Source organism: Mauremys reevesii, linkage group 1, assembly GCF_016161935.1.
Source record: "Mauremys reevesii isolate NIE-2019 linkage group 1, ASM1616193v1, whole genome shotgun sequence".
Classification (NCBI taxonomy): Eukaryota; Metazoa; Chordata; order Testudines; family Geoemydidae; genus Mauremys; species Mauremys reevesii.
In genome coordinates, this window is record NC_052623.1 from 146139595 (window position 1) to 146154060 (window position 14466).

General features: G+C 46.3%; 1 protein-coding gene across 1 annotated transcript in view; it reads left to right on the forward strand.

Moving 5' to 3' along the window:
• Positions 1–14466, forward strand: part of PDK3 (pyruvate dehydrogenase kinase 3) — an 84084-nt gene that overhangs the window by 25644 nt on the left and 43974 nt on the right. The window contains exon 2 of the mRNA XM_039518846.1: positions 5451–5592. Coding sequence (XP_039374780.1) covers positions 5451–5592 — 142 coding nt within the window. The remainder of the gene's footprint in view (positions 1–5450; positions 5593–14466) is intronic.

The following is a 14466-nucleotide window of genomic DNA, read 5'->3' on the forward strand; positions in this document are numbered from 1 at the left end:
AAAAAACTAACCCCCACCAAAACTGCAGAAAAATTATAAAAACGTTATATCCCAGTGCTCGGAGCTAATCCCCTCGTGGAGGTGGATTACCAGGAGTGCTGGGAGAGCTCTCTCCCAGTGCTCGTGTGCGACCACACTCGCACTTCAAAGCGCTGCCGCGGGAGCATTCCCACAGCAGCGCTTGAAGTTGCCCGTGTAGACATACCCGCAGCATTGTCCTCTTCATAGCTTAGCCCTTGGGCCAAGTCCCATTTAAATTCTTCCCCCTTCCAGGGTATCACAGGCCCTTAGAGGCAAACTGTCCCAGGCTGTTGTCTCCCCACTACCTGGTCTGTGCTGCTCCCCCAGTGGCTAGTAGGGGAACCAGAGCCCACCCTTTACACCAGGTTCCTGTCCAGGGACCCTTAATCCAGCAGCTCTGGACTTTTACTCTCCTAGCCCTTACTGCTCCTTCCCTGGACTGCTTCCTACTCTGTCCTTGCAGCTTCTTGCTCTTCCCCCTTGTATCAGGGAGTGCAGCTGCAGGGTTCCTCCTGCAGCCTGCCAACTTCCTCTCTTTATAGACCCTGCCCAGCTCCTCTCTCCAGTTGGATTTCATCTGCAATTAGGCCGTAGCACTCCCTAGGTTTCCTCCAGGTGCAGCCTAAGATTAACTGGCATAATTTACACCTTTAGGCCTCAAGTGAGGTGGACACCCCATCACACCCTATTCCAGGGGTGGGCAAACTTTTTGGCCCAAGGGCCACATTGGGGTTGCAAAACAGTATGGAGGGCCAGGTAGGGAAGACTGTGCCCCCTCCCAAACAGCCTGCCCCCCACCCCTTATCCACCCCCTCCCACTTCCTGCCCCCTTACTGCCCCCCTAAGAACCTCCAAACCCATCCAACCCCTCTGCTCCTTGTCCCCAACCGACCCCCCTCCATCCACCCCCCCCCAACCACCCCCTTCCAGGACCCCCTGCCCCTGACCGCCCCCTTCCAGAACCCTACCCCTTATCCATCTTCCCCCAGCCCCTTTCGGAATGTGGCCCCGCAAACATGGGCGGAGGACTCAACAGGAGCAGGAGCAGCCGCACAGCCAGAGAGAAGCGGCGGTTTCCCCTTCAAAGGGCCGCTTCTCTCTGGCCGGCTGCGTGGCCTCCCAGTGCTCCCCCTGAGTCCTCCGCCTGCGTTCCCTGCGCTCCCACCATCTGCACCGCCCGCCTGCATATGATTTCAGTGCAGCCAGTGTTGAGTTGCCCGAGTGCCCGGCCCTGGGTCCCCCTGTTGTTGGGGGGCCTTTGCCAGGGCACCCTGTGTTCACTTGTAAATCTGCCCCTGCACCGCGCCGCCCAGCCCCGGAGCCAGCCAGGATGCCGCGCTGCCAGCACAGCAAGCTGAGGCTGCGGGGGAGGAAGGACAGCCGGGGAGGGGCCGGGGCCAGCTGGGAGCTCAGGGGCTGGGCAGGATGGCCCCGCAGGCCAGATGTGGCTCGCGGTCCGTAATTTGCCCACCTCTGCCCTATCCACACCCCCGCCCTCTGACCACCACCCCGAACTCCTCTGCCCTCTATCCAATCTCCCCTGCCCCCTTACCACACTGCCTGGAGCACCGCTGGCTGGCGGCGCTACAGCCACACAGCCGCCGCCACCGTGCAGCACAGAGTCTGGGTCAGGCCAGGCTCCGCAGCTCGCTGCCCCAGGAGCTCGCAGCCCCGCCGCCCAGAGCATTGCGCCAGCGGCGGAGCGAGCGAGCTGAGGCTGCGGGGGATGGGGGATAGCAAGGGAGGGGCCAAGGGTGAGCCTCCTGGATCAGGAGCTCGGGGGCCGGGCAGGACAGTCCCGCGGGCCGGTTGTGGCCCGCGGGCCGTAGTTTGCCCACCCCTACCCTATTCTTACTTTTAATCACTAATGAAGTGGTAAATCAACTTTAGTTAACTCTAGCAAAATGGCAGAATAACATTGTCCAATTCTTGGAAAATGTCTTGTCCTGAAATGAATTAGCTGTGCCAGTCACTCTTTTTCAGTCAATCCTCTTCACAATTGCCTGCTCCCCATGCTCAACAAAATCTATTCAGAGGGGCGGGGATTGAAAGCTTCTTGACAAGACTTGTTGGTTTCATCTGACTACTGGAGAATTTTTTTTTCTTCTCCTCCCCTTAAATACTTGAGCCCTGTTGTCCTTTGCTTGCTCTTTTATAGTTAACTAGATGAACAGAAATGACAGCTAGAAAGAACATGTTAGCTCACTCCCCTTTCCAACTTCTTTACAAGTTAACAAGCTATGTTGACTATGCCTCCTCTTTGGATGGCTGCTGAATATTCTTGGAAAAGCCCTCTCTGAAGCCAAGTTGCCATATACTGTTATGACAGTCTGGCTGTTCACAACTGCCATTGTAGGTATGGGGGAAAGCATGCACAGAATGCTGCCATTCACAAATAATGTGCTCATAGGTTTCTCCAGTTATGGCACAAAGATTTGGTAGACCAGTAGCTACAGAGTCAACTTTTTTGGTGGACGAGGGCCTAATTTTATTTTGCTTTCCCTATTTAGTAATGCTATTAGAATGCAAAAGGCAGTTTTTATAGCAATGTTAACTAAACTTTGACTTTGGAAGCACAGAATATAAATAGTTTGCAAAGCAATGTTTTGAAGAATGACAGTTTTAAAAATTCACCTTAGAAATGAAGAGAGATTAGGGTGACCAGATGTCCCGATTTTATAGGGACAGTCCTGATGTTTGCTTCTTTTTCTTATATAGGTTCCTATTACCCCCCACCTCTGTCCCGATTTTTCACATTTGCTGTCTGGTCACCCTAAGAGAGATTCAAAGGAATATTTTTAAGCTATGGAGCTAAACCAGGAAACTTGTTGCCACAGATTCACTGCTGTGAAATTAGTTTTCCTTCTGCATCTTTTACCCTGGGTATTGCAAATATTAACAGTCATAAAGTTGCTGTATTTACAGTACTATTCCAACTGAGCTTGCCAGAATTTTTCAATATTTCTGCTAATACTAAATATAATTGACTTTACAGGACTGTAGAGGTTCAAGAATTTAACTGGACAAAGGCAGACTCAGTCTCATAATGTACAGTTTAAAGAGTGCTTATAGTCTAAAAAGGATTATAAAAATGGCATTGTGCGATTCTACTCAATGAAATTTGCTAGATGATGATACAATTTAAGATTTTTTTTTTCTAACCACCTCTCTGGAAACACCCTGTATATGTGAATTCACAAAATTAGGGTTGGTAAAAAGGAGCCCAGTTCTGCTTTCATGACTGCAACTGATATTGACCTTCACTTGTGTAGCTGAGGGAAGAAGGGGGCCTCATGTTTGTATTGATTGTATATATGTGTTCGTTTTAGGTTTTGAAATGTTTAATTGGACTCTGATTATGGGCAACATTTTTATGTATAATGGCAACCAAAACTTTCCAGCTTGCATAAAATATGAGAAGTGTAAAAGTAAAGCTAGCATATAAATTGGTTAGGTTACTGGAGCCACTAGTTAGCTATAGAACTTATATTTTATGTTAGAGAAAATATAGGAGATGGTATGCAGGTAGATAAAGGTATTAGTTGAGAATTAAAAAAAGGTTTTGTTTTAAGAGGTTCTGTTATGTACTGACAAAATGTCAAGCAGTGGAACAAACCTACACAGAAGATAGCCCTGGATCTGCCAAGTCATCAGTGTGAGACTTGGCAAAGGAAACTTATGGAATATATATACAAAAATTATGTTGTACGTCTCAACTTTGATACATAAGAAAATAAGAACGGCCATGCTGGGTCAGACCAAAGATCCATCTAGCCCAGTATCCTGTCTTCTGACAGTGGCCAATGCCAGGTGCCCCAGAGGGAATGAAGAGAACGGGTGATCACCAAGTGATCCCTTCCCTGTAGCTCATTCCCAGCTTCTAGCAAACAGAGGCTGGGGACACCATCTCTGCCCATCCTGGCTAATAGCCATTGATGGACCTGTCCTCCATGCATTTATCGAGTTCTTTTTTGAACCCTGTTACAGTTTTGGGTTTCACAACATCCTCTGGGAAAGAGTGCCACAGGTTGACTGTGCATCATGTGAAGAAATACTTCCTTTTTGTTTGTTTTTTAAACCTGCTGCTTACTAATTTCATTTGGTGATCCCTAGTTCTTGTGTTATGAGGAGTAAATAGCACTTCCTTATTTACTTTCTCCAGAACAGTCATGATTTTATAGACCTCAATCATATCCCCCCTTAGTCGTCTCTTTTCCAAGCTGAAAAGTCCAATCTTATTAATCTCTCTTCATACGGAAGCCGTTCCATATCTCTAATAATTTTTGTTTCCCTTTTCTGAACTTTTTCCAATTCCAATACATCTTTTTTGAGATGCGGTGACCACATCTACACGCAGTATTCAAGGTGTACCATGGATTTATATAGAGACAATATGATATTTTCTGTCTTATTATCTATCCCTTTCTTAATGATTCCCAGCATTCTGTTTGCTTTTTTGACTGGTGCTGCACATTGAGTGGGTGTTTTCAGAGAACTATCCACAATGACTCCAAAATCTCTTTCTTGAGTGGTAACAGCTAATTTAGACCCCATCATTTTATATGTATAGCTGGGATTATGTTTTCCAATGTGCATTACTTTGAATTTATCAGCACTGAGTTTCTTCTGCCATTTTGTTGCCCAGTCACCCAGTTTTGAGAGATCCTTTTGTAGTTCTTCGCAGTCTGCCTGGGACTTAACTATCTTGAGTAGTTTTGTATACAGAGTCTCCACAATCCCAAATGTGGGATTATAACTCTTGATAAAGTAGTAATAGTGCTGAAAAGAGTTAGTAGGTATTTTATCCTGCATAGGCAAGTTTATTTAATACTGATTTTAAAAGGGAATCTAAGTAATCCTTGTATCAAAAATGATTCTACAACATTAGTAGCTTTTCTAGAACAGAAGTGCTAGCATTGTAGACAAGAGCATTGTAGAAGTACAATTATTATGGAATTGCTTCTACAACAAAAGCAATAGGGGAAAAAAAAGCCTCCTGGTATTGGAGAAAATGACTGTAAATTATTTTTCTTTTGTAGTAAGTTTTTTTTTCTCTCCTGTCGCGTGCGTGTGTGTGTGTGTGGCTGGGGTAGAGGTTTTGAGCACTAGAGACAAACTGCGATTGGGTAGAGCTTGGAGGAATGAATTGGGGGCAGGACCTTTTAAGGCAGGTGCAACCTGAAGATATGAAATGAAGGAAAGGGGTTTGAAAGGGGTACTGACAGATGGACATGGGGAAGGAGCTAGAGAGGTAAAGATAAATGTAGTGTCCTGAAGAGTGAGAAGGGAACTGGAGGGATCAAAGGGGGACCAGACTTAGGGGTACTTTAATTGGTCTTTGTTTTCTAACAGCAACATTTATTTCATTCTAGAGCTGCAAATTCTAAACCATAATCTATTTCAATAGAATTTTTTATTTTTTCTAACAGGACGTGATAATGCATGTGAGAAAACATCATATATGTTCCTACGGAAAGAACTTCCTGTGCGGCTAGCTAATACCATGAGAGAAGTCAATTTGCTGCCTGATAACTTGCTAAACAGGCCTTCAGTTGCGCTAGTTCAGAGTTGGTAAGTATGGAGAATGGATTAAGAAATCAGTATATTTCTGCCACTGTAAATGTATTTAAAAGTTTTACATGTGAAAATGAATATTATCCAGTTCTCTAATTTGAATAATTTATTTTTATAACATTTTTTCCCGTTGAACTATTATACATATACAAATGAGGCCTCATTTTCTGCTGTCTGATACTAAACAAATACTCTGATACAATTTTCAGAGATAGAATGGGGACTCCATCAGTTGTTTTTTTGAGTAGGAGCCCAGAAATTCTGTGCATGAGTGATTTCAGTTGAAGATTTTAGAGTTCTAAATCAGTAGCTGCTAGAAGGCCTGCTTCTTTTTAAAGGGAAGACTAAACATCAACCTGATTTAATTGTAGCTATCATGGATTCTCTCATCAGAATAGGTCCCTGCACATTTAAAATGTTTCTTCTTTCTCCAGCTATCCCCTCATCAAAAAATTTGAAAACTGATTTAAGCTTTTCCTGTTCTCATAGCTTGTGTTTTTAAAGCTTTAATTCAGTTGGTCTCTTGGAACTCCAAAACTCTGTAGTTTGTCCAGTTGGCCTGAGACAAACTATTCATCCTATCTTCTCAGCTGATTTGAATTAGTGTTAATACCAAATTCTGGCATCTACTCAATGCCATTTATCTCTACTTTACTTGTAAGTTGAGCAAAGGTCTGTAAACTTCTTCCTTGGTTACATTCATTGGGCTCTGAACAAGTTCTGCCACGAGGCACAGCTCTTCATGCTGTTCATGTTTGAGAAGAATAAATCCACAAAATTTATGTAAAAATACCTTTGTATACTCTGTAGAATTTCTTGAGTGAATTTGGCCACAATTTTTGTATTCATAAGTTGCATCTTAACTTGATGGGAATTCAATAACATTAATCTTTTCAGGTGGCAAAGTAATAGGTTAATTATTTAATGTTTGGTCGTATCTCAAACTTCAGACCTAAAAAATATAAATTAGTGTTAGATTTTGTGCAATATCTGGTTTAAACTTGTCTTATTCATGTAAAGACATCATGCAATCCCAGCTGTTTTCTTACAGACCATTTCAAACTTCATTACCTACAAATCAGTAAGTCTATATGCCAAATACATGAAATGTGCAAGTGAATTCATGTGTGAAAAATACAGTAGAGCTATGGAAGTTAGGAATATTTGCATCTCAAGTTAAGATCTTGCTTTAAACTGAGCTATCAGTGCCTCTCTATATTGTGAGCTGCAAATGTGTATAAAGAACAGGAATACTTGTGGCACCTTGGAGACTAACAAAGTACTCCTGTTCTTTTTGCAGATAGACTAACACGGCTGTTACTCTGAAATGTGTATAGTTAGTTCTTCTTGGAGTGCTTGGGGATTAAGCATTGCAGCGCTGGTTCTGCAGCACTGGTCGTAAAGTGTGGCCACACCAGCGCTGTTGTTGGCCTCCAGGGTATTAGGAGATATCCCAGAATGCTTTTAACTAAATTATTCCCTTTGTTTTGTTATGCAGCCTCTCTTTGTTTTGTTGTGAACGCGGCTCCGGGCTCCGGGAGCTGCTTATCTAAAAAAACAAACACAGTTCCTGTTTGCTGTGATCAGTCTGTGAATAGTCAAATGAGATATCCCCCTCCCTGCGTGATTCACAGGGGTTGAGTGTTTGCTTTTTGCTTGACCAGCGGGGAGAAAGGGAGTCGGCAGCTGCTTATCTGGTCTGCAGGCTTTTGCAGTTAAAGAATAAGGGGTCGGAAAAAGTTTCTGATTTTGCAAGTCAGGGAGCCGATATACAGTGTTGGCTCCAAAAATCCTCTCTCTCTCTCTCTCCCCCCCGCTCCCTGTCACACTACACTCCATCCCACCCCCATCTTTTGAAAAGCACGGGTTGCTGCCACTTGAACGCTGGGATAGCTGCCCATAATGCATCACTCCCAACAGCGCTGCAAATGCCGCAAATGTGGCCACACTGCAGCGCTGGTAGCTGTGAGTGTGGCCACACACCAGCGCTGTCCCTGCACAGCTGGACGACCAGCGCTGCAACTACCAGCGCTGCAGATTTGTAAGTGTAGCCATACCCTGAGTTACAGATTGATCACAGCAAACAGGAGCTGTGTTTGTTTTTTAGATAAGCAGCTCCTGGAGCCACGGCCCCGCGTTCACAACAAAACAAAGAGAGGCTGCATAACAAAACAAAGAGAGTAATTAGTTAAAAGCATTCTGGGATATCTCCTAATACCCTGGAGGCCAACAACAGCGCTGGTGTGTGGCCACACTTTACGACCAGCGCTGCAGAACCAGCGCTGCAATGCTTATTCCCCAAGCAGACCCAGGTGTACGGCCAGCGCTGCAGCCAGGGAGTTGCAGCGCTGGATGTGCCCTGCAGGTGTGGACAGTTACTAATTGCAGCGCTGGAAAGCCTCCACCAGCGCTGCAACTCTCAAGTGTAGCCAAGCCCTTAGTGTTACCCATAGGATCGGCTGTAGTGCCTTCTTGAGTGCTGTGCTCATGTGCTAGTATATTAGGCGCTGCTGACCCTACAGCCTTTCAGTTCCTTCTTACTGCATTGCAGGAGCGTTAGCTGTTCTTACAGTCCATTGTTCTGTCTCCTTTGTTGTTGGTTGTTAACTTAAAGATCTAACTAAGTACCTAAGTGTTAGAGTCCAGGCTGGGATTTCGCCTTGGAGCTGGGCATGCCCTGTTCTCCAGGCTTTAAGCCATGTTCATCGTGCAGCTGGCCATTTGCCATTAGTGATCCCCATGAGAGCTGTTTAAAGTGTTTGGGGAGTCCCACAGAAAGGATAAATGCAGGATCTGGAAAGACTTTGGCCCTTGAACTCAGAAGGAGCAGGATATCCGCTTGAGTGCTCTCCTCATGGAGGCTGCGCTTCGTCATACCTTGGAGCCCTCTTGATTGGACTCCACACCCGGAACCTTGGCATCGGTGCGCAGTGCATCACCGGCAATGGAACCCTCCCGGCACCGTTCCCCCTCCCTGGTGCCTAAGAAGCAGTCAAAGTCGATGGACCCTCCAGCACCAGAGGAAAAGGGGGCTTTGGACAAAGGACCTGTGTCAGGCCATGTGCCCGCCCCAGAGCTGCTCGGGAGTACCGCTGCGGTCAGACCCCCATGTCCAGCCAGGGACTCACCTCTGACTCCTGGGAGCGGTAGTGGGTCCTGGCCCCTACTAGGGTCATCTGTGCCTGAAGTGGGCCCAGTGGCCAAAGAGCAAGCAGGCTGACCGGCACAGCAGACCCCAAGCCAGGGGATGGACCCAGCCAAGGCCCCCAGCATCTACGAGCAAGACGGTTATGGGACTGCCCCCTAAAGCAGCGGCGCATCCCTGATCCCAATGCCGCAGGTGACGGTCCCCATTGCCATGGCCTTGGACCCCAGCGTTAGAAGACATAGGTCCCTGACACAAAGGTCTCCACCTCCAAGGCACGGGACATCTGAGTTGCGATGCCGATCCCCATACCCATTGTACCGTCAGGCCTCCTGCCAGAGTTCGCAGTGGCGCAGATCCCCATTGCCTAGGCAGTCTCCCAGGCATCGATCGCTCCCGGTGCGGGATCGTTCCTGGTTGCGGCACCGGTCTCCGGCTCCCCGGTACCACTCCTCGGACAGGCACCGGTCCTGACCCTCTCCTTACTCATCACCGAGGCGGGTCAGTCAGCAAATTTACTAACTCATTAACGTTAGAAGAATAAATTTTTTTTTTCTTCTGAAATTCAAGCATCTTAACAGGTCACTTAAATTTATTGATGAAGAATCTTGGACAAAATTTATTATACCTGAAATTAATCACCTCCTAAATGTCATATTTTAAATATTGTCTAATACTTTCAAATCGTCATAAATCCATCAACTTGTGAATTTTTCACAAGTGTAATCATGCCTTTGTGGGACACAACTGAGAATACCAAATTCAGGACAAACTGCTGAGAAATAGGGCAGATAACCTCCAGTTTTGGGGTATATCTCCCATAAGATATACCAAACGCGCAGCAAAAGTAAACTTATGTTTGACCACACTGGCTAACAGGAAGTCATAAAAGCAGTTTCCTGAGATATCCCAGTCCTTATATCACCGCCAAAAACACTAGATTTGAAGATGAGTGGTTCTTTAAAACCAGTTTAATCAAACAACAGGTTCTTCTGATCCCAAAGGACCAGCCACACACCCAGGTCAATATACAGCTCAGATCTCCCCCAAAATCACACTGTTGCCAATCCTTTAGTATCTAGAATCGAAAGGTTTATTTATAAAAAGGAAGAACGAAAGGTGAGAGTTAAAATTGGTTAAAGGAATCAAATACATACAATAAATGCAAAGTTCTTGATTCAGGCTTGTAGCAGTGATGGAATAAACTGCTGGCGTAAGTGAAGTCTCTGGCTGCTTCCAAATCATTGGAAGGTCCTCAGTCCATTGGTTAGTCCATAGTCTAGAGGTTTGAGCAGGAAAGAGGCAAAATGGAGGGGTTTCTGGGGCCTTTTATATCTTCTGCCATGTAGAGGGAAACCCATTGTTTCAAACAAAGCCCTCAGCACAGCTAATGGAAAATTACGGATGGCAAGATGTAGTTCCCCATCAGACTTTTTTGGAGTCACATGGGCAAGTCACCTGTGCAAGCCTGATTTCGCGTAGGCCTTGTCTACACTGCCACTTTACAGTGCTGCAACTTTCTCACTTAGGGGTGTGAAAAAACACTCCCCCGAGCGCTGCAAGTTTCAGTGCTGTAAAGTGGCAGTGTAGACAGTGCACCAGCGCTGGGAGCTACTGCTCTGGTGGGGTGTTTTTTTGTTGTTGTTTTTTACAGCTCTGGGAGAGAGCTCTCCCAGCGCTGATGCTGCAACTACACAGCCACGTTAAAGTGCTGCTGCGGCAGCACTTGAACGTTGCTAGGGAAGACATACCCTAGTCATTGCAGGAAGCCATTACCTATGCTCCAGACAGTATGTTTGCAGGACAGTCCATTCAGTGTAGATGGGCGTCTCCCATGGTCCAATGTCAGTTAAGTGTTTCCTGATGAGACACTTAATTTGAATAGTTCCTTTAAAATGTGCTGGCTAAACATCTTGTTGGTGTTTACCAGAAGCAAATACGTTAGAAATACAGGTATAGAGCAAATACTCATAACTTTAAATATAAAAATGATACATGCATACAAATAGCATAATCATATTCAGAAAATTCTAACCTTTCCATAGACATCGTACATGCCACATTTTGCACAAGATTTGTTGCAGATATATAACAGTGGTTGCAACAATGATCTGTGTGGTCATATTTTAATCAGATAACGTCATAAGAAGTACTAGACTTTTGTGTATACTGAATTAATATAAATGAGAAACATCACATTTCATTTGCTTTTAAAAGTAAGGCATTCCCAAAGGGCAAGGATGTATGAATTTTGCTGGCTGCCGATAGGAGAACTGCATGTAAAATTACAGCGGTGGTGGTTGCAGCTTCAAGCATGCTTGTCAACATCTTTAATGATTTGGTATTTTAAGCCAAGTTTCTTCAAGTGAATGCATATGTCTGTTCCACCGTAAGTGTGTGTGTGTGTGTGTGTCTCATGCATCAGTACTGGGGCAGCCACACCTGAGCCTTGGCTTCCCTCGTGCTTTAAGCTGAGGGTATAAAGCAGGGATGGCTAAACTGCGGCATTTTTACTGTTAAAGTGCAGCTTGTGGAGCCCCCCCCAAACCTCCTGCCCCCATTCTCCGTCTACTAGGGGAATGTGGGGAGCCCAGGGTTTCTGCCCTGTGGTGGGGTGGTGGAGCTAGGGGCTTCTGCTAGAGACAACTGGTGCCTGCTGGGGGGGGGGCACAATTTAAAGATTATCTCCCCCCCACCCCCAACAGCTTGAGTCATGCCCCCTCAAGATACCCCCGGTCTTATCCTCAGTGACTCCTCCCTGCAGCTCCCAGATGTTAGCTCCGTGTGGAGAGCCAGTGCTTTAGCTCCATAAGGAGAGGTAGCAGCAAAAGCCACAGCTCTCCCTGCAGCTCCCATCTGTTTGCCACTCTCTCCCCCCCTTGGCCACAGCTCCAAGCTTGCCGGCTTCAGCAGCTGCCATGCAGGAAGGAGGGGACCCAGCAGCACCTTGTGACAGAGTGGGGCCATCAAACCCTGGCAAAACGCTCAGATGGCACGTTATCCCCCCATGCCTCTCCCCCCCCCCCCGTCGCCTCTGTCTTCTGCCCAGCAGAGAGGGAGGGCTCAGGGCTTCAGCACTGTAGCGCATGCCTTCTGGGGCTCAGTGCTTCATCAGGAACAGGGCTGAAGCCCTGAGCCCAGGCAGGCACTTCTCACAGGGCTGAAGCCTGAAGCCGTGGCAGGTACATCCTGTGAGCCTGAAAACCCAAAACCCCATCCATGCAGGGCTGAAACCCTGAGTCCTGGCAGGCGCCTCCCACGGAGCTGAAGTCCCGAGATCCCTTTCCACGCAGGGCTGAAGCCCAGAGCCCTGTGCCTCCTCTGGGCCTGAAACCCCAAGCCCCGTCAGGCCTGCCCCAGCTCTCAAACTTCTGAAGATTGTCATATGCGATTCGGAGGGTCAGTAAGTTTGGCCACCCCGGTATAAAGAGTGGAGCCACCCTGCCTATCCCTCAGTTCTTTCTTACCATCCATGATCAGTGGCCAGAGAATTTCAGTACTTTACAGTCAAAAAACATTCCTCTGTGAACAATATTTTTTATAAAAAGCAACAAAGAGTCCTGTGGCACCTTATTGACTAACAGATGTATTGGAGCATAAGCTTTCGTGGGAGAATACCAATTTCAAATATTTTTTATAGTTAACTTTTACTAGGGATACTTGCTATTGCCTCTCTTGGTGGTTTTCTTTCTTTATTCCTTTTATTCTTGTTTTTAAACCTTTATTTTACTTTCTTTATGCGAGTCTTTCTGGGCCTCATCAGGTACTCGAAGAGCTTGTGCCAAGGTGTTCTAGTAAAAAGCCCTGCTCTCCCTGTCATAAGGCGATGCCCATTAGTGACCTGAACCCTCATTGCTCTAAGTACTTGGGTGAGGTTACTTGAGTACTACAGGTGTCTGATCTGCCACTGCTTCAAATACAGAACAAAGAAGCAGAGAGAGATCTAATCTTTTAGATACAGCCTCATAGAGGGTGCTCTTTGCCCAGCATCAGAACCCACTCATTTGAGTCATGGGAGCTCTTTAACCACTCCATCTAGTCATGCCCCCCCAGCCCTGCCAACAGACAGAAATCATAGGAGATCCCCTCCGCTGGGGCTGTCCTCTAGAAAGCATAAGAGCGTGGACCACTCCTGTCTGAAGCTTAAGAAGAAGATGGTATCAGCTTCTTCAAAGTCCTCAGTGCTGGGACTCCTTGGCAGTGGAAGGCCACTCCATTATTGAAGGTAGAGCATGTCCCTAGACTCACTGCTCTCCAGTACTGGCCCACTGTGGCTCTCACAAGACTGACTTGTTGACACCAGTGCCTGCCCCAGGAATGTCAAGACTGGCTGTTTCATTGGTAATGACAGTAGATTGTCCCAATATAAGCAGCAATGACTACTATCCATTTCAGTGCTGACAATACCAGATATCTGTGTGGCCGTGAAGGATTTGCTGTGCCTTTTGGTACCACTCTCACTGCTAATTCAAGGCAAAGGTCCTCTGCCAGAACTGTCACAATTTGCGCAGTCTTCGGTACTGATGCTGGAGTCTGTTACAGCCTCACCAGTCTCAAGACTGGTACCATCCTCAATGATTTTTTCATTGACAGTGTCTACGCTCCTAGTACCTGCTTCACCTCAACATGTAGTACCAATAGCCAGGAAGCCTTTGATGCTACCCCTGATATTACAGTCTTAACATAGATTCTAATCCCAGTATCAGAGGATGTCTCCTGATACCGCACCATCTTGGCCTTAGGAGTACTGTTGCTCCCTGTTGGAGTCCAAAGTAGGTCCATGTCTCCTACTTCAGAGAGTCCAGGGTTTCCTCCAGAACCCATTCCCACTTTCACAGAAGGTATTCTGACATGAGCAGACTGAAGGATTGGTAAACCTGGTCTAGGCACAACTGGTCTCTGATGCCGTATCAGCTCCCTCATTGGCCATATTGGGTGCCTGTGGGGATGCCTCTAGCATTGAGATGGATATCTCCTCTTTCTCATAGAAGCAGACCATGAGAAGGGAGGCTTCCTTACCCAGTATTGAGCGACTGCTAGTACTGAGTACCAAACAGCTTCTGGATATCAAATTTCTGGACCCTTCCTTGGACCAGCTGTCTGCCTCAGTGGTGCAAGATCAGCCTCATGAGAATTCTGCCTTGTCTCCTCTGATTACATTATCCTTGTCACTGGATGAGATTATGGTACTGGAAGTTTCCTCCATCATACCAGATGACTTATAAAGCTACCAAGAGATCCTGAAAAGAGTGGCTGTAGATCTTGGTATTTAGATGGAGATGATGGAGGAAGATCTGCATAAGCTTACAGACATATTGCACCCGGCTATTGCAGGGAAAGTAGCCCTTCCTATGAATGAGGTGATAATGCAGTTAACCAGGTCACTCTGGCAAACCCACTCATCTATTCCACCAATGGCTAAGATCATAGAGCGCAAATACCAGGTTCCATCCCAGTGGTTGGAACAGATTTTTATTCACACTATCCCAGGTTCACTGGTTGTGGCTGCAGTGAATGAAGGACATTGTCGAGGTAGACCTAAGGCTACCCCAAAAGAAAAGTATGTAAAAAAAGCTTGAGCTTTTGGGGAGAGAGATTTATTCAACTGCAGGGTTACAACTTCACATTGCCAACTGCCAGCCCCTCTTGGCTCGGTATGACTATTCAAATTTGGAGGCAGTGTCTAGATTTGTAAATAAATTGCCTGATGACTCCAAAGAAGAGTT